The sequence below is a fragment of the Lynx canadensis genome, chromosome B2 (assembly GCF_007474595.2).
Source record: "Lynx canadensis isolate LIC74 chromosome B2, mLynCan4.pri.v2, whole genome shotgun sequence".
In the NCBI taxonomy this organism is placed as follows: Eukaryota; Metazoa; Chordata; class Mammalia; order Carnivora; family Felidae; genus Lynx; species Lynx canadensis.
In genome coordinates, this window is record NC_044307.1 from 126,223,352 (window position 1) to 126,243,605 (window position 20,254).

General features: G+C 40.1%; 1 protein-coding gene and 1 long non-coding RNA gene across 3 annotated transcripts in view; one reads left to right on the top strand and one right to left on the bottom strand.

Annotated features, from left to right (window-relative positions):
* Positions 1–20,254, bottom strand: part of TXLNB (taxilin beta) — a 51,717-nt gene that overhangs the window by 18,100 nt on the left and 13,363 nt on the right. For both annotated transcript variants that reach the window (XM_030316468.1, XM_030316469.1), the window contains exons 4-7: positions 15,079–15,249; positions 7,017–7,211; positions 5,055–5,174; positions 605–679 (exon numbers count right to left, since the gene is read on the bottom strand). In XM_030316468.1, coding sequence (XP_030172328.1) covers positions 605–679; positions 5,055–5,174; positions 7,017–7,211; positions 15,079–15,249 — 561 coding nt within the window. The remainder of the gene's footprint in view (positions 1–604; positions 680–5,054; positions 5,175–7,016; positions 7,212–15,078; positions 15,250–20,254) is intronic.
* LOC116738083 overlaps positions 1–20,254 on the top strand; it is a 63,327-nt gene that overhangs the window by 6,793 nt on the left and 36,280 nt on the right. The window lies entirely within an intron of this gene.

Consider the following 20,254-nt stretch of genomic DNA (forward strand, 5'->3'; position numbering starts at 1 on the left):
AATTCTTGTAGTCTAATCAAAACACACACATGACATCACAAAGCCAGATCAAAACTGTTCCCTACTTGTCCATCATCCCTAGTCATTTATCACCGACAAGGCCAACCTCCGATAGCACAAGAACTTTGGTGCTGACTTTATCTTCCTCATTTTTTTTGATTATAAATAATATCAAATAGGTAAGGATACTTTCAGTATTGAGAGTTCTAGATGGCGCATGTGATCCGTTCACATTTTATTCTTACTTTAATAGGATCACGGGGAGGAGAGAGAGAGAGATGACATATTATGAACAGATAGGCAGGAACCAGGACACCAACTCATTCCGATTGCCCGTCGGGTGCCCTCATTCGTATGTCAGCAAACCTTTTGACTCGATGTTGTTGTTGCGGACCATTTATTTTTCTCAGGTATAATGTGGTGCTTTTATTTTTACTTTAAAATAATAAATATGAAGTTATTCTTCATTGCTAACTCCTGCTCCCCTCGCCCCCGCCACATGTTAAGGCCTGGTGGAGAGTACCTTTGGTTCACAGCGTGTTAATGTGGCAACAAGGAGAGCACACCCCATGCATGGTTGTCCCCCCGCAACCCCCCATTTCACCTGAGCCTGCAGGACTGTCTCTTGTTCCTTCAGCACTTTGGCTTGAAGTTTCCACTCTGCTGCCTGGTTCAGCAACTGTGAGAAGAGAGAACACGTGGAAAGATTGTCAGATTGCTCTTTACGTTACCATTTGGTTATAATTTGTGGATGAAATGGAATAACTTGCTAATTAACCCTCTGAAGTCGTTTTTTGGGAGCTTGGCAAAGTATCTAAGAAAGCTAAGAAAACAGCATCTAAAAAGTTGGATTCTCAACTAAAGATTTGTGGTTCTTAGGGATAAAAGAGAAAAATAATCTTCAACCCAAGCATAAATCACACAAAATTTAACCTCCCACCAAATTCTGGAAAAGTCTAGCAATCCTGTTCAGTCATCATTCAGTCCCTGCTTGAACATTTCCAGACCCCCCCCTCCCCCTGCCAGATCATTACTGTGAGCAACTGTTGCTTTATGTTGAACTCAAGGTTATTCTCCTAGACCACAGTTCTCCACCATAGCATGCACCAGCGTCTCCTAAGGAGCATGTTAAAATGCAGATCCCTCTCAAAGAATGTAAGGTAGGAAGTATAGGTGTGATTCAAGTCTGTAGTTAGAGCAAATAAACAAGATGGTTTGGGATTTGGTGGTCCATGGATTATATTTTGAGAAACACTGAGTTACAAACTTGACCTATTATTCCAAATCTTGTATAAGATTTACAAAAGAAGTCTCATTCCTCTTCCACGAGGCAGCCTTTCAAATACAACCAAGGCTCTCATATCAAAGATAATCAGAACTGGAAGCTGACAGGTTAAATTGAAAATGTTGTTCTAGACATAAATATGACACACACATATGTAAAACATGTTATTTGAACTTAAGATGTATGTTTACTTATTGATTTTTATATAAAGCTATGGTCTTTGTTTGGGGTATGGGTCTTCTTTTTTTTTAAGTTATTTATTTATTTATTTATTTAGTGAGAGAGAGCAAGAGAGAGTGTGTGAGGAGGGAAGGGGCAGGGAGGGAGAGAATCTTAGGCTCTGTGTCATGAGCACAGAGCCTGATGCGGGGCTCAATCTCATGAACTGTGAGATCCTGACCTGAGTCAAAATCAAGAGTCGGATGTTTAACCAACTGAGCCACCCTTGGGTATGGGTCTTCTGACTGGCATTCAGAGAAGCTTTTTGTTGTTGTATATACATTAGTTTTTTAAACAATAGTACTAAAACCTAAAGATTTAAGATTATTTGTGAAGAAGCTTGATTGGATAATTCTCTAGAGTTTTACCACTTTCTCCAAGTCCTTTATAGCTACTCCCATCTAACTTGACAATTGTTTTGTGCTATTTGGCATTTCAAAGCATTAAGCATCATTTTCATGGAAACAGTTCTTTCTTTTCACACTTACATTTCATCAGTTTCTACATCATTCTGTCGGTTTTCATAACACAAAATCAAGGATAACTGAAAGAAAAGGTTTGGGTGCGAAGAGCTGATTTGTGGTCAGCGCCATCTTCCTTAACTTGGGAACCCATGTGTAGACACTGGAGTAGCTGTCAAGTCACAGTATTCAACATACTGAGGGATCTGTTAGTGTGTTTACAGACAGAATGGTGGACATCATGAGTTAATCTGATTAGTCAAGTAGGTGGCCATCAGTTTAAGAAGTTTCTACTCTAGGGGCACCTGGGCAGCTCAGTCAGTTAAGCATCCAACTTTGATCTCATGGTTTGTGAATTCAAGCCCCGTGTTGGGCTCTGTGCTGACGGCTCAGAGCCTGGAGGCTGCTTCGGTTTCTACGTCTCCTCTCTCTGCCCTCCCCTGCTTGTGCTCTGTCTCTCTCTTTCTCTCAAAAATGAATAAACATTAAAAAAAAAGTTTCTAGTGGTTTTGAAGATTGACTGACATATATTTTTTCTTTATGCCTATTTAAAAAAATGCCCATTTTTTTTTGGTAATCAAAACAAAAAATGATAAAATCATTACATAAAAAAACTTGGAGGCATCTCTTTTCTTATCCAAGTTTATCTTTTTCTCATGGCTCACGCCTCCATTTGTGAAAATGGGTTGTATCTCTTCCTCCATGCCTCCCAGAGAACGGTGAAAGTTCATTGTTATAGAAGCGCCAAGACCCACCCCATGGAGGTCTGAGGCAGCTGTGGACTACAAGACCTGTAGGGTCCCCTCTGGCCATCTGAGCATGTGGCACGTTCTTCACTAAGCAGGCTCAGGAGGCCAGTTGTGGTGGGTGGTTCCCTGGCCGAGAGAGGAAGATGGCTGCCTGTTCTGCTTGGGATGAAGGAACCCTCCAGCTCCGATTTGCTGTTTCATTACTTTCAAAAAGAAGCATCATAGCTGGAATCTGGGTAGGTGGCCGTCTTTGAAGAACTGAGGGGGCTAATTTTTTTTCTTTCTTTCTTCTTTTTTTTTTTTTTTTTTTTACTTAAATCTGCTGTTTTGCTAAACCAGGGTAGAAAAATAGGGGAGTGTGTTAACTTCTTGCTAAGGCTGGGTCACCTCAAAACGACCCCTACTCTCTTTCAAATGAATCTCTGCCTAGTTATTCCTCTGTCATGTCTCATGTGTTATGTGCCAAATGTAATGATATCCTATAGGAAGCATATTTTGCCTGACAGGGTAATTATGCCAATAGTGGGGTATCTGTTTTCTTGAATTCTGAATAATAATTAAATGCTTTCTTATTTTGAGAGGTAGGTTGTAGATGGATTTAACAACTTAATCTTTTTATTAAGAGCGCATGGGCTTCTGCTTTGAGATTATCCAATGTCCACCAGGTTATGTTCTCCAAAATTCGCCCTTTTGCTGCCATGTGTGATAACCATAGTTATTATTAAATTGCTCTTCTAGTCTGATTTTCGGTAATTGCAAAGTTTGTGATCAATTACTAAATGGCCAAATTTGCATGATTAGTCCATTGATTGCATTTTAAATCCCTTTTCCCAGCAGCAGACGCACACTTCGACTCATGCCTCTGAAACACATGTCTGAGTGTGATGTATTATCACAGAGCTTGGGCTTTGGAGACAGACACATTGGAGATGTGATGTGTTGGGCAGTGTGACCAACACATATCCGTCACTTAGCAGTGTGTGACCTTAAACAAGTGGTATATCTTCTTTGAGCCTCAATTCTCTCATCTGGAGACGGGCCCTACAGCTGGCTCAGAAGGTTTGGGGTTAATGAGATGTCATTAAAAGCCACCACTCAGTTTCTTAAACTCCAAAACTCAGGAGTCATCCTTGACTCTTCCCTTTCCTCACTGCCACCATCTTCAGACTGTTGGTTTTGTACTGAAAACGTAACTTCTGTCCATGTCCAGTTCTCCTTATCCACTGCCATGTCCCCAAGCCAAGCCATCATCGTGTCTCCTCCAGATTGCTGCAGTAGACTCCTTGTCCCCTTTTAGTTCACTTTCCACCCAGGAGCCAGAGTCATCGTTTAGAGATACAAGGCAGATCATGTTACTTCCTTAGCTAAAACTACCCAGACTTTCTCAGTATATTTAGAATAAAATCCAGGGGCGCCTGGGTGGCTCAGTCGGTTAAGCATCCGACTTCAGCTCAGGTCACGATCTCGCGGTCCATGAGTTCGAGCCCCGCGTCGGGCTCTGGGCTGATGGCTCAGAGCCTGGAGCCTGCTTCCGGTTCTGTGTCTCCCTCTCTCTCTGGCCCTCCCCCGTTCATACTCTGTCTCTCTCTGTCTCAAAAATAAATAAACGTTAAAAAAAAAATTTTTTTTAGAATAAAATCCAAACTACTTTCCCAAGCCTATAAAGCTACACAATTTTGCCCCTGCTTATGTCTCCAACTTCATTTGGAATCTTTCTCCTCCTGGGTCTACATGCTTTTGCTACTGTGACATTTTTCTGTATCTGGGGGACCCCAAGCTAGTTCCAGCATCAGGGTCTTTATTGCAGCTACAGATACTGCTGCTGGAGGCCTCCTCTCTGCCTCCCTGTCACTAGGCAGGGCTCAGCTCAAGCATCCTCCCCTCTGGGAGGCATCCTGGCCACCCAGTCTAATGTAGCCTCTCCCTCCTTCTGCCCCTTTGCAGTTCCTCCTTATTTCTCTACTAGCACCTATTATTATCTGAAATTTTACTTCTTTGTTCATTTCCTTGCTTATTGCCTGTCTTTTCTTAGTTAGATTCTAGTCTCCATGCCGGGACACGGCCTTTTTGGTCTTGTTCACTGCTCAACCCCGGTGCCCCGGGTGACGCTTAGCACAGGGCAGGTGCTTGAAAAAGATTTGTTGAATGGGTGCATGACTATTTTATGTAAAAAACCATGTGGGTACAGTGCCTTCTACTGGCTGGCCAGTGTAGTTCTCCAGGGAAGCCCAGGTTCTCCCCATCGGTCTAGTGCTCTGTGTCTATGATCAAAAACAACTTTCTCAGGGGGTCCTGACCCCCAGGCAGACCACACAAGCACATTGACTAAATGATAAGTACATATTCCTTCTCGCGTTTGTGTCTCTCCTCTGCTTCCTTCATCATTTCTTGTGCCTGTTCCAGTTTTGCATCCACCAGCTTCTGCTGCAGTTCTCTGTGTTTAAATATTTTGTCCAGATGCTAAGGAAAAATAAATTGCACATGTCAAGCTTGGCTTATTATTGGTGCTGAATAACGTACAATAAAAAAAAATAGTATCGACACACATGTTTTCCGGGTTTCAGGATTTAAAACCCGGGGGGGGGGGGGTGATAAATGCATTGGCATCACTTATGGCTCTATATAAAAGTCATAAGTTGGTGCAGTCCCCTGCATTTTGCATTATGCAAAGGTGGCTGCAAAAGGCAGAGGTGCCAGAGTTCAGTAATGTTAACCCCAGAAGCTCCCAACATTATTTTTCTGAATTTAGCAACGACTAGATACCAAGGTTAGTTATGATGCTAGATAGCAAGGTGATGCATACTGCAAGGAAGGGCTATGGCACCATCACTCAGTATCTTGGTGAGATCTATAGATATAAAACCACCTTCAATCACATTAATACAATTTGTTGTAGTGGATTCTCTTCCACATTCTTGTCTCAAGGGTTGTGAGGCAGCTCTGGGGTACCAGCATGTAGCCCAGAGTCTGGGACTGGGTGGGGAGCCCCCCACTTCAACTCTGTTGGATGCTGGGCAAAACAAGGCTAAGGGTCACAGGTGAATTGATATGCAAATTGCTACTTCCTCCTCTACCTCTTTTGACCTCTCAACTGGCTTAGTGAAGAGAAGCTTCCAATTCTACTTTAGTGCAGCAAATTTCTTAGTCATTAGGAAGTGTAATCGGCAAGAGGATGCAAGGAATTCTAGCCTTGGGGCTCATCTAGAACCAATCCCAAGAATGTACAACTGGTCTACTGGGTCTATTCTGTTCTTCTCTGGGATCCCTCTGAAGAGTATGGATTTTTTTTTTTTTTTTTTTTTTTTTTTTATCTTCCTCCCTTTTTTTTCTTCCTGAGCCTCCCCACGTGGTGTAGGATTGATCTTAGTGATAAGACAAAACCGTAACACGGCATTTTGGTTTACTGTAAGGGGTTTCCTCAACTTATCTAACTGCTGCTTCTGTGTGCTACTGGCTCAGTTTTTTTTCTTGATAAAATCCTCATGTTGCCAACAGAGCCACTCTGATTATATTATGTGACATTTAAGGCAGACATTTTAATATTTGGGTGGGAAGAGGAAAATAATATATATAAAGATCTTGAGAGGACCTCAGAAGTCTTCAAAATGTATTAAATATCCAGATATAACTTTGAAATAATAAAAGGCCCTTTTAGTCTCCCTAATGTAAGCTATTGAAAGCAAAACTCTTTTGGCTTTTGTGACAATGGGTAGGTGATTAACCTCATAGCCTATGCCTCCCATCTATATAATGTGGGTAATAGGGTATTATCTAGGGCATAAGGTTGTTGAGACAATGTAATGACATATTGTATGTAAAGTGCAGTACTCAGCACCTTTCCTGGCACCAATTCAGCACTGAATAAATAATACCATTAATATTATAATTATTACATCATTAATACTATTATTGGCTTGTGGAGCATATAGAATACAGACCCTTCATTTCCATGACATGATGATTCTTAAGAAGGAGTGTGTGAGATATTTCTTGGCTCTATAGACAATGTTTTTTAAAATCGACAAATGCTGTTTTCAAGGATAACTGTGCTGATGGCCTACTACTTCCTATTTATTGCTTTGCTCTGCAATGATTCCAGTTTTGAAGAAATCCCGTATGACTTTCAGCCAGGTATTTTGCAATACCTCCTGTTTTAATTTTGGCTACCAAAAGACATCTGATCCTAAATACTAATCAATTGAGAGGGCTGGCCATAATTTTCTTATTACCAAGTTCTCCACCTTCACAGCCCAGATCTGGATCTATATATAGTGCCCCTAAGTTGTTTGATGTGTTTCTCACCTCCTCTCTGAGCTCATACTGATCAATGATGCTTTTCAGTTTCTCTGCAAGCTCTGTGTTCTCCTGACACAGCTTCATGTTTCGCTCACTCTGCTGTTCAATCTGGGCCTGGATATCCGTCAGAGTAGTCTGGAAATGACTTGTGATCTCCTTCCTTTTCTCTTCTTCCTCACGTGCCCTCTGAAGGGTTTCCTCCTGTGGATAAAAAGCAAGGTCTTTTGTTATGCTGGTTTGCATGCACCTGGGTTTATAGAACGCAGGGTTAGGTCCATAAAAGGAGGTTAGTGTGTAGGGTAAGCAGGACATTTTTTTCTCAGTTCTCTGGAGCTAACCTTGCTCAGCCCCAAAATAAATGTGTGAGCAAAGGTTTCAGTTGTAAATACACAGTCACTCAGAGCAGGTGCAATGAGGGCCTTGAATTTGATAGTTGGTGATGAATAGGCTTGTTTTAAAAGATGACGGGTCTCCTGCTGAGTGCATAAGCTGTAGCGATTCCTAACAAACACATAGTAACATGGTTTTGATTTCTCGTCTGTGGCCTGGAAAAAAGGCCACTCGGCTTTACTGATTGATGAGACAGATCCTGTGTTTCCTTGGTTTGGTGCAGAAAGAAGAATAATAGATCTTATATTCCTCTATAAAAAAAACTACAGCATGTTAACTGCATAATTGTGTTACCCAAGTTTTGTAAATAGAAGTGATCGCAATGCAAACTTTCTCTTAGTAAGAAAAACTTTATCAAAAAGCTTGAAAAGGAAGCAAAGATGGCTATAGATCAATTACAGCAATTCAAGAATGTAAAAAGCAATCTTAGAAAATTTGCTGGATGTTTTATTTCTGAAAGAACAATCAGTCCATGTGTCACATAGGGTAATTGAGATGTTCAATGTAAATTTTGAATCTGAAAGCAATATTATGTTTCAAATCTTTTTTAACTCTCAAATGAAACATCTAATTTTCCCCTCTTCCGCTTTGTTAACATGTAAGAATTGGAAATTAACTTTTATATCATTTCTGTTCTCTTTTCTCCTAAATCCAAACTTTGCCTTCATTGCTAACTATCAACAATGTGCCCAAATTTCCCCCATATCTATATTGAGAATTGTTTGCTTTGTGATGATTCCTCTCATTCTTTTAGAATCAAAGGGTTTAATCTTGCTCTATCATACCAAAGATAGAGACACTGCTGAAAAGTGATCCAGACATTTTAGGATGCCTTTCACTTCTGATTAATTGTTATTATGAGAGCTTGTTCATGGTTGGCAAGTAAAATTATACTACATTTAGTTGCCTCCCATGATCAAATTATGTAATAGGAATTTTAAAAAGAAATAATGATTTAAATAGAAGGAATTGTGCAAATCTTTTTTTATAATAGTTGAATAATGTGATCAAAATAAAAACGGATGCTAAAAATTATGCTCTGGAAATATAGGAATTTATCAGTAAGTGTCCTTTTTACGCTACAATATTAACATATTCTCCAACTCTTATAGAATTCCTGATATCTGAATCATAAATAAGTCATGGTGTAAACATTGAATGACAACTTTTTAGGATTATTATAGGAAATACCTACCCTTCTTAATCTGAGGAAATTAACTGAGGTATTTCCCTGAACTTTGTAGGCTAGCGCTTACTATATATATGTCACTAAGAACGATTATGGCCAGCTGCTAAGAGTCACCGAATATACCTATGATAGTGATTGTCTCCTTACTGCTCCAGATTAGCTTAGAGGTCAACGGGTTCCTAGTTCTAGAACTACAGACTATGATCTGAATGCCATTTGCATTTGTATTCCATCCATTAATGAACGAGTAAATGAAAGAACCATCCCGTGATAGTCAGCAAGTCTGAGCTTGTCACTGGCAACTGGCTACCGAAAGAAGGTGTGGGTGTTAGGGTGGTATTAAACACAGGTCAAACCATCATAGCACCTAATCCTGGCCCCAAAAATAGCATTTTGCATTTTGTAGTAGTTTCTTTTGAGAGAAAAATAAGTCTAGCAAAATTTTATAAAATTTGATTCTATGATAAAGAATTTGTAATAATTTTTGGACGGTGTCAGAGGTAAAATTTTCAAAGTGGAAATTCAAAGTGGAAATTAGTAATGCCAGTAAGATTGAGAGGCAAAGTCTGAAATAGCTAAGAAAACAGACTTTGCAAGCATCACTGTGCATCTCAGAACTGGTGCTATGCTCTGGCACATCCTTCATAAGTAGTCAGTGTTTATTCAATGAACCAATAAATTAATAATTTACATACAGACATGAGTAACTTGCACTAGATGAGTCCTATAGTCCTTTCCACTTAAAATTCTGTGATATTCTTATAACCAATCTTACTTATTCATTTACTAAAATCGTGTTTCCTGAAACACTTAGCCATCTCTTAGTGGACAGTTCTTTCTCAGTATAGTTTGAAGTTCACATTTATTGCTTCAAATATATGAATATTTTGTTGAAATAAACCCATGTCTCAGAACTTCACTCGTCTTTTTCTAAATTATTCTAAATTATGAGCTTTTGTGGGTTTTTTTTTTTTTTTTGATTCACTGAAGAATCAATTTTAATAAAGAGCAATAATAGTTAGGGGCACTTGGGTGGCTCAGTTGGTTGAGCGTCTGACTTCAGCTCAGGCCATGATCTCATGGTTCATGTGTTTGAGTCCCACATTGGGTTTGCTGCTATCAGGGCCGAGCCTGCTTCAGATCTTCTGTCCTCCCCGCCCCCTCCCGCCCCTCCCCTGCTCACCCTCTCTCTCTCAAAAATAAGCATTAAAAAAAATAGTTAAGTTTTTTTGGTGGGAAGAGCCTGGCATGCATTCTTTTTCTATATCTTCCCAAGCTCTCAGCACATGGATTTTAGATGTAGATATACTTAGGTTGTTTCACTAGTATGGCTAAGGAAGCTCATACCACTTTGACCCTTCTACAGATAATAACTATAAGGTCTGGACAAGATGCAAGAAACAACTACTTAGAAACACTGGAGAACTGAAGATAGAATCAGGCAGATGCTAGAGGGAAGCTGACCCCTGTAAAAAATAGTATACTGTAAGTTTCTCAATTTTTTAAAACAGCTTTTAGCTTGAATGAAGACTGAAATTGGCAGTTGCATAGGATGGGTAAAATTCTCATCGAAAACCTACCTACCATGTTTCTGGTCCGAGGAATGAAGAGTTACGGGCAACTACAGCCACTGAAAGATGAGAGGAGGAACACTTGGGTGGCTCAGCCGGTTAAGTGTCTGACTTCGGCTCAGGTCATGATCTCACAGTTTGTGGGTTTGAGTCCCACATCAGGCTCTGTGCTGACAGCTCAGAGCCTGGAGCCTGTTTCAGATTCTGTGTCTCCCTCTCTCTCTCTCTCTGCCCCTCCCCCACTCGCACTCTGTCTCCCTCTGTCTCAAAAATAAACAAACATTAAAAAAGACTAAAAAAAAAAAAAAAAAAACAGAAAAGAAAGATGAGAGGAGATTCCCGAAAAAGAGAGAGTCAGAGAGAGAGCCTTAAATTCTGTGAATAAATTCTGCCCAAATCTTTGGCTGACCCTGAACCACACATGTGCAGGGCAGACTCAAAGCAGCCTAATTAAGAAAAAAGAAATGAACTGAGTTTGAGCTGCTGCCCAAGAGTGAGAATTTGCAATTTGACTCTAATCAAGTTAATTGCCTGCCTAAAACAACAACAACAACAACAACATTCTTCAAGGGGTATAGTAGAATCTATATGCTACACAACACAACAGCTGCAACATCCAGAGTATAGTCTACAGTGACTACATATATGAAGAACTAAGAAAATGTGACCCATTCTCATAAGAAAAGATAATCGGAGGAGGCCTATTCCATAATGACCCAGATGTGGAATTAGCAAGGGAGAATATAAAAACAGGTGTTATAAGTATGCTTAATGATTATAAAGGAAAGTATTATCTTAATGAATGAAAAGATAGGAAATCTAAGACAGAAAAAAATCTATAAGAAAGAACCAAGTGAAAGTCTGCAGTTAAAAGTTACAAAATATGAAATTCACAAATCACTGGGCAGACTTAGAGCAGAGTGGAGATGGCAGAGGAAAGAATCAGTGAATGGGAGCTAGACCAATATAAACGATCTAATCTGAAGCTAGAAGAAAAAGGATTGGTGAAGAACATGAAGAGAGACCAAGGAACGTGTGTGGGACAATAGCAAAAGGTTGAACACATATGAGGTTAGAACCTTAGGAGGAAAGGAGAGAGAATGAAACATAAAAAATACTTGAAGAAAAATGGTTGAAACTTTACCAAAATTGGTAAAGGACATAAATTACAGATGCAGAGAAGCTTGACAAATTCCAAATAGGATAAATATGAAGAAAACTGTAGCTCAGCATATAAAGTGGTCAAAACTCTAAAAACCAATGATCAGTAGAAAAACCTTGAGAGTAGCCAGAGATAAATGGCACTATTGCATACTGGGGGACAGCAATTCAAATTATTGTTGATTTTCATCAGAAACTATGGGAGGTTAGATTACAGAATATAGAACCTATAAAAGGCTGAGAGAAAGAAAGAGAAGAAAAACAGGGAAATCTTGCCAATCCAGAATTTTATATCCAATAACCATAACCTTCAAAAATAAAAACAAAATAAAGACATTTTTAAAGATTAAAGATAAATACATAAGAGAATTAATTGCCAGCACACTTCTATGGCAAGAAATAGTAAAGGAAGGTTTTCAAGCTGAAGGGAATGATGGCAGACAGAAAGTTGAAGCTTCAGAAAGAATAAAAAATGTCCAAAATTTAAATATATGAGTAAGTAAAAAACAATTTTTACCTTTAATTTTTATGTTATTTTATTTATGATTATTATTTTTAATGTTTCTTTCTTTTGGGAGAGAGCAGGGGCAGGGAAGGGGCAGAGAGAGAGAGGGAGAGAGAAGATCCCAAGCAGCCACCATGCTCAGCACTGAGCCCAACGTGGAGCTTGATCTCACAACCATGAGATCATGACCAGAGCTGAAATCAAGAGTTGGACATTGAATGGGCTGAGCCCCCCGGGCGCCCCTTTGCCTTTAATTTTTTAAAAAATGCATATGAGGGGCGCCTGGGTGGCGCAGTCGGTTAAGCGTCCGACTTCACCCAGGTCACGATCTCGCGGTCCGTGAGTTCGAGCCCCCGTCGGGCTCTGGGCTGATGGCTCAGAGCCTGGAGCCTGTTTCCGATTCTGTGTCTCCCTCTCTCTCTGCCCCTCCCCCGTTCATGCTCTGTCTCTCTCTGTCCCAAAAATAAATAAACGTTGAAAAAAAAATTTAAAAAATGCATATGATCATTTAAAATAAAAATGATAATAGTACCTCATGGGCTTTTTCAATGTATGTGAATGCAATACACATAACAATTATAGTTTGAAGGTGGGGGGCAGTAAATGGACCAATTTAGGTTGCAGTGTTTCTACACCTTATGTGAAAAGATAACAGTGTTAACTCCAGGTAGGCTGTGGAAAGTTAAGAATGTATAAGTAATCATGGAGCAACCACTGAAAATACAAAGAAGTATAACTGAAAATCCAAGAGGTAAATTAGAACGGGATTTTATTAAAAATATTCGAATAATCCAAAGGAAAGCAGGAAAAGAACAGAGGACCCTAAAGCAGAGATGACAAATAGTAAATAAATAATAAAATAGTAAAAGTATATCCAACCACATGACCAATTACATTGTATGTTAATGGACTGGTACTCTAAAAGTGAGGTATTGTAAGAATGAAAATAAGTAAGGTCCAGCTATATACTGTCTACAAGAGGCTCACTTTAAATACAAAGGTACAGGCTTAGAAACAAGCATGGAAAGAGATATACCATGCAAACAGTAAGAGAAAACTGGAGGAGCTATGTCAACATCAGATAATATAGACATCAAGATAACAATTATTACCAAAGGACATCTCATAATGATAAAACAGTCAATTTATCAAGGAGACATAACAATCATAAATGTGAGGGGCACCTGAATGGCTCAGTCGGTTAAGTGCTCTACTTTGGCTCAGGTCATGATCTCACAGTTTGCGAGTTTGAGCCCAGCATCAGGCTCTGTGCTGACAGCTCAGAGCCTGGAGCCTGCTTTGGATTCTGTGTCTCCCTCTCTCTCTGCCTTCCCCCACTCATGCTTTGTCTGTCTTTCTCTCTCCAAAATAAGTAAACATTAAAAATTTTTTTAATAAAAAACAATCATAAATGTGCATACACATCATATGAATACTTCAAAAACATGAAGCAAACATTTACATAATTAAAAAGATAAGTAGACAATTCCACAATTATACTAGGAGATTTCCTCAGCAGTTGATAGAACAACCAGACAAAAATTCAGTAAAGACAAATGCTCCAGAGCTAATTGTTGCCTGTGCAACATTACACCGTGGGCAACTGATTAGGATTGCCAAGTCTCAGTTTATTCACCAATAAAATGGAGGTGTTAACCCTTGTTAAGGTTATTCTGAAAATTAGATAAAATGACCTATGTAAGGCACTTAGCACAAGTCCTGGCATAATAATGATATTTCATTGTCCGCAACTGGAAGCTGTTAGTGAGGGCGTGGACCCTGTAGGTACAGGGTCTTTGCCACTTCCATCATTCTGTCTTTGAATGCTACCCAAAGAGCCCAAGCCACCCCATTTCATTCTTTTTTTTTTTTTTTTTTTTTTTTCAACGTTTTTTTTATTTTTATTTTTGGGACAGAGAGAGACAGAGCATGAATGGGGGAGGGGCAGAGAGAGAGGGAGACACAGAATCGGAAACAGGCTCCAGGCTCTGAGCCATCAGCCCAGAGCCCGACGCGGGGCTCGAACTCACGGACCGCGAGATCGTGACCTGGCTGAAGTCGGACGCTTAACCGACTGCGCCACCCAGGCGCCCCCCATTTCATTCTTTAAATATCTTTGTTGATATATCTTTCTTTCCACTGTATCTGATTTAATTTTTATCTCCTTACAATGCAACACTACTGAAAGCCAGACTTAGGTAAACGCAGGGTGCTATTGACTTGAATATGTATCTTGAGTTGAGAATGATGCTCCCATCCCCAGGCTGCCATGTACCCCGCGTTTCCGATTGTCCCTAGTGCAATGATTGAAGAGATGCCAGGAGTCCTTCTCCTACACCTTGTGATTTGAGAGTTATAGTTCATCACACTGGCCTTCCATTTCCCAGATATCAAAAAACCATCTGGAATGTGCAGAGCCATATTCCTTCCCAACTCTGTTGTGCAAACGCGGCAGTGATCTTAATCTCTCTGCTTCTTAAAGTATCTCCTTTTAAACACATGTGACAATAACTATCTCACAGGAATACTGATGTCTAATTAATTATTGTTTGTCAAAAGCTTTAAGATCTTCAGCTGGAAAGGAGACTGTGGACGCATGCGGTATTATCTTGGAGAGTGCTGCATCTTGCTTTGTTGAATGAAACTAGTGTCTGTGTGTAATCAAATTAGGCACACTGCTAGAGGCTTGCGCTGTAATTAAGGAAACCCATGCAGCCTGAATGAAGTGATCAGTCTATTATTTTTAGATTGAATCATTAAGTCTGAAGAGTGTCCGTGTTTTTTCAAGTAGCTTCTGTTTTCAGTGGACTATTGACATTCTGGCTCTCAATCTTGCTTTATGGGGTCAGTTAGTTTTTGCCCATTTTTCTCATGTCATGCAGATTTCATTACAACACAAAACTCTGATTTTTGAAAATTTGTATTTTCAAGTGTAGAACTAAGGTCTGCCTTGAAAAAAATAACATAATACAGACTCAAGGTAAGAAAAAGGTAAGCGGGGATGCCACACGTTTTACTGAGAGCCTGTTCTGTGCCAGGGCCTGTGTAGCACTCTCAGTATATGACCTCACTTAATTTTCCCCCCGCCACCCAGTGACGTTGGTAGGATCCCTGTTTTAGGGCTGAGGAAACAGGCTTGGGGAGGTAAAATGATTTATTGAAAGTCAGAAACTTGCACTCTTGCCGTGAGTAGCAGAAGGCTGTGTCTGTGCAGCATGCAAGCGTGTTATTCAGACAGGTGGTAGTACACACCTTCAGCGTCTTGTTGTGTCTCTGCAACTCCCGGCATAGACTCTCCAGTTTGCTTCGAGCGAGGATGGCTCTGCTGTGTTCCCCTTGCAACTGGTCCTTTTCTTTTTGCATTTGTACCTGTTTCTTTTGTAGGAGCTTTAACTTCTTTTGCTCAGTACGATGTTCATCCAGCTAGACGTGAGGGGTACAGACATGAAAAACAAAATGGCGGGGATCACTTTTGAGTGGATCGAAAAGACGCAGAAGAGGAAGTACCTAAAGACCCCTCTGTGGTTGTTGGAAACATTTTTTGTTGTCATCACTGCCCCCCTGCAGTCAAATAAACTTCACAAATGGGACTTTGCAATACTTGTAGATACGGATTTTAGACCATGTCAGTGATAGGTTTTTCCTTATCATTATGGTTATAATCTCTTTTTGCTCTGATCTTCTTTTTGGTGGTCTAGAAATAGTTTTCTTTCTCTTGATTCTATCCAGTGATTTGAGTCGATATAGAAAGGCATATCTTGGAATCTGTAAGCTGCCAGAATCCATGATAATGCCTTGTGTTGGGGCAATGGTCAACAGTGTGTCTGCTCAGCTTATATTTTGTTCTCAGAATTCTTTCTCAAAACAAGCTTGTAGCAACTATCTTTTTAAAAAATAAAAAAGGATAAAACAGTCTCCTTGTAAATGGAAGGTGAAGTCTGGGTGTCGTGAAAAAGGGTGAGAAGAGAAAGTACCTATCGACTATCTATGATTGGCGATTTTCCACCAGTTTCAGAAGTAGCCACTGCACAGCGTGAAGGGCAAGTATCTGTAACATGCCCTGCCCTCCAACCACCCCCACCCTCCATGCTTATGGCTAGTAAATCAGGACACTGGCTTTTGCCAACCACAGCTTGGGGTCTCTTCTCACCCTCCTCCAACAGCTACCACGAAGTATTAGGGATGGCATGGAGAATGATACCCATGTTCCACTGGACTTTCCATCTTGGGATGCTAAAGTTCTGGGATAGGGTTGCAAGATAAAATGTAGGACACCCAGTTAAATTTGAATTTCAAACAAATAAATTAAATTAAATAAACTTAACTGGGTGTTCTGTATTCTTTTTGGCCAAATTTGGCAACATTTTAATGGAATTCTAGTTCTGGTGGGAGGAGTTTGGGGATCTACCAACGGAGCCACCAGAGCCTAGCATGTTCCAGGCATTTCGATCTCAGACTGACAATCAGTGAGACTGTATGCAAAGGGCAGCCCTTTGTCCAGAGCCCTTCCTTTGCTGGGCTCGGTTCCCTGCCTGTCTGAATGGTGCTTAATCCAAGTAGGTGCTTGTCCTGGTTAGGACCTTGTGGGCTCAAGAGGAGGAAAAGCCCTGGGGAGTGACCCCAGGTGTTCCTAGAGCCTTGAAGAGCCTGATGCAAGTGATTACATACATGACATGAGCCCTCATTTGTACCTCAGTTTCCCTGTCTTGAAAAAGCATTTGTTCTTTCTGAACTAGCTGAACAGGACTGTTGCACTTTTTTCAGTTCACATCTTATTTTACTCCCTTCCTCCCTCCCTCCTGCCACGCTAAAATGACCATTGCCAGATCAAGCTGGGGATATCCACACAAGATATTCTGTCTTCACATTTATGGGCAATTTTTATTTATTAGTGAGGATTAGCATCGGGAAAAACTAGACCTGTATTACTGTAAATAAACATCGATTGAAATTGATATTCTTCTTGAAGTTCAATTGGAAAATCATTGATATTTTATTATATGTTTCTCATGCAAGCCTCCTGTTAGGAGATGAGGTCTTTTCATTTTGCACCACGCTTATATTTGTGCTTATATTTGCATTTTAAATGACCTATTATCTCTTGCTGAAATTTATATTGTTATTATTGTTATCGCCATTATGATTTAGTCTTTATCTTTTGAAGATTAAATCATATAATTATTTAATTATTTAATATAATTATATTAAATCATAAGGGTTTCTCAGCCTTAGCACTTAGACGTACTGGGCAGCATAATTTTTTTGTGGTGGGGGGGGCATCTTGGACATTGTAGGCTGTTTAGCAGTATCCTTGTCCCCAACCTATTGGAAGCAAGTAGCACCCCCCAATCGTGTCACCCAGAATATCTCCAGAAAGATTTACTCTTGGCCCATGGTGAACACAACTGCCCTTGACCGGGGAACACTGCCCAATATGGATTTATCTGAGCATCAGGAGGAAGATACCCTACGTGTGTTTCATAAGTTGGAAGAAAGGACTTGCTCGCTTATCAACCATGTCTTGTCCTCCAAGGTCATACACATTTGACATTTAGCTGGGTCTATCTTGCTTTGCTCTAAATAAAAATGTTTAACTTTCTGACACTTTTTAAAAGAGTGTGGCTAATTTTAAGTGCTTCCGACTTGTGAACACATATATGGTTTCTTAATGAACAGAAGCAAACGTATTGCAGCTGAGTCAACTTCAGTCAAATACTTGCTGGCTTAGTGATTTAATAATGCACTTAGACACAGCTGTTCTGTACAATTGTGACAGGCCGAATGGATTTTCATCTGCTATTTTTCTTATCTTCTTGTTTATTACTAAGTTAAAAAATAAAATTAATGCCAATTACCAAATCACTATAGTGTTAGTGATTTGTTGTAACTACATTAAAACTGAGGAAACTTAGAAAAAATACTTCTCCTAGGTCATTTCCTCATTTAGTCATGAGGTATCTTTATTTATTAATGAAAAGAGTAGTAGATTATATTACAGGATTCAGAATCTGTAAGGGTGAGTTAGCTAGAGAGGCTGTTTGATTCACAGCTTTGAATTTGATGATTTATTCTATGTTAACACCTACACATCAGACATCTCCTATATATATATTTTTTTAATATATGAAATTTATTGTCAAATTGGTTTCCATACAACACCCAGTGCTCGTCCCAAAAGATGCCCTCTTCAATACCCATCACCTTCCCTCTCCTCCCCTCCCTACCACCCCCCATCAACCCTCAGTTTGTTCTCAAAACATCTTCTATATTAATACCCAAATCAGTGAGCAATGAAATAGGTTTTAGTCTCCAGGTAAAAGATTGAAATTATTCAAAATTTTTCCTTTCTGAAAAGGAAATGTAATGGGTTTGGGGCCAATTTTTTCCTATTCATTTTTTCTAGAATGATCTTCTGGGTTTTAACGTTTATATCGTGTCCTATTACAGGACAGGACATAAATGCCAAGGTAGAGTAAGTAAGGCTTGAATTGAGTAGGCTGTCTGGAAAGAGAACCTCCGTGAGGTGACTCTTGACTAGGAGAGTGAGTAGGTGGAGGGAGATCCCATGGTGAACAGCCCTGGCTCCGGAAGAAAAAATCTTGGACTGACGGGCGAAGTGATTTACTGCTGTGGGCTGCGGCACTGAACATGGCTTCCTGTGCGAGGCTAGAATGCTGCTCAATCCAGCCAAGTATGGAGCATAGCACTAGAAACTAAACATGAACGGCCTTGGTAGGAGGAGGTAAATTGAAGGGGCAAAGGGAGAAAAACGATGTGGAAAATACTGAAAAGAGCAAGGATGGACAGGTCAGAATGGGGGCCTTACTTTTGGGAAAAGTATTTTTGAAACCTAACTTACTTTATGGCATCGAAATTGCTCATAGAAGGTTAATAGCTAATGTTAAATAAGTTGCAATAAAAACAAGTTGATGCACTGATGCCTGCTTCATAAATTTCTACCATTCTTTCGGAAAGTAATATGACCGTTAAAAAAGCCCAACAACAAACAAAAGGCATTCATGCTATTTGATGCAATAATCCCAATTCTGGAACTTTTCCCAAAGATCATAAAATGAAGAAGGAACACATGTGAAGGGTGTTCACTGCCGCGATATTTGGTAAAGCAAACAGTGGAAGGAATCTAATGTCCCCAAATTAGGGAACCGGTAGATAATGGCTACTTAATGGAAAATAGCATAGCTTGTTACAAAATATAATTATAAAGACTCTAAACGACATGGGAAAATGTTCTATGAGACAAAAAAAAAAAAAAAAAAGAACAAGAACAACAACAACAAAAAACAAAAAAAACCCCCAAAAAGCCCAAGAAAAAAACCCAGCCAGATTCCAAAGCATAAGTACCTTATAGTAATTATTGTAAAAAGTATCTCTGCCTATGTAGCAAAACTGGGAAGGAAGAGGGATAAATCCAAGTTTGTGTTTAAGGGTTAGGGGATTAGAGATATTTCTGCGTGTATTCAGTATTTCTTCTATCATCATGATGTGGGGTTTATGTGATTACAAGCCAGTTAAAAAGTATTGGCAGAGATAAACAACCAGGCAGTCCCTCAGGGCCTCAGAATTCCTCTGGGTCTACTGCAGGATAGTTCGGCACAGAGAACGCGTTAAGGTGAAAGGAAGAAAAGGAAGGACAGGAATCACAGGACAAAGTCCAAGTGAAAAAGAAAGACAAGTCACTTGTTAAACTCCACTCCATCAATAGGGATAAGACAAGGAGTTTGGAGGCCCCTTTTTTTAAAACAAAGCACACACGCAAAAAAAAAACAACAAAAAAGACAAAAACAAAAAAAAAAACCACCAACACCAACAAAATCATGAAAACAACACAGACACATAAAAACCCAAAATCAAGAAAAGAGAATTACGTCCAGGGTCTCAGAAGGGCCCATACCAGGGAGAGGCTCTGAATCCAGCTGCTTTAGTGGTAAAGGTCCATCTACCTTCAACCTGCCGCCTGGAGGAACTGTTTTGCTGTGTGTGGACTTAGTTTCATTCTCCTGTGACAGCTTGTCCAACAGGGATAATGAAACTTTTTTTTTCTTTTAAGGAAAGCAAGCAGGAATGAAGGAGAAGCACGTTGGCTAGCCCCACTTGAGAGGATGTCACATCCCAGCCGCGGGTTCCATAAGGGAGTGACCATGCGGGAGTGGTGTTTCCCTGAACCCGCCTCTTTTTCCCAAGTGGCCCCATTATAGGAGTACTGGTGGGGGGGACCAGGCACTTCCCGGATTCTCTGATGTCTGTGGGTGGCTTCCCTGCCTTCCAATGGCCCTCTCTTATCCAGAGGGAGCCTGCACGAGGAGGTCTTAGAACTGGGCGCAAAGTAATCCACATCAGACACTTTGCCACAGTGGGGGCAGGGAGAAGAATGTAGATCAAAGAGAATGAATGAATGGTTGAACGAATG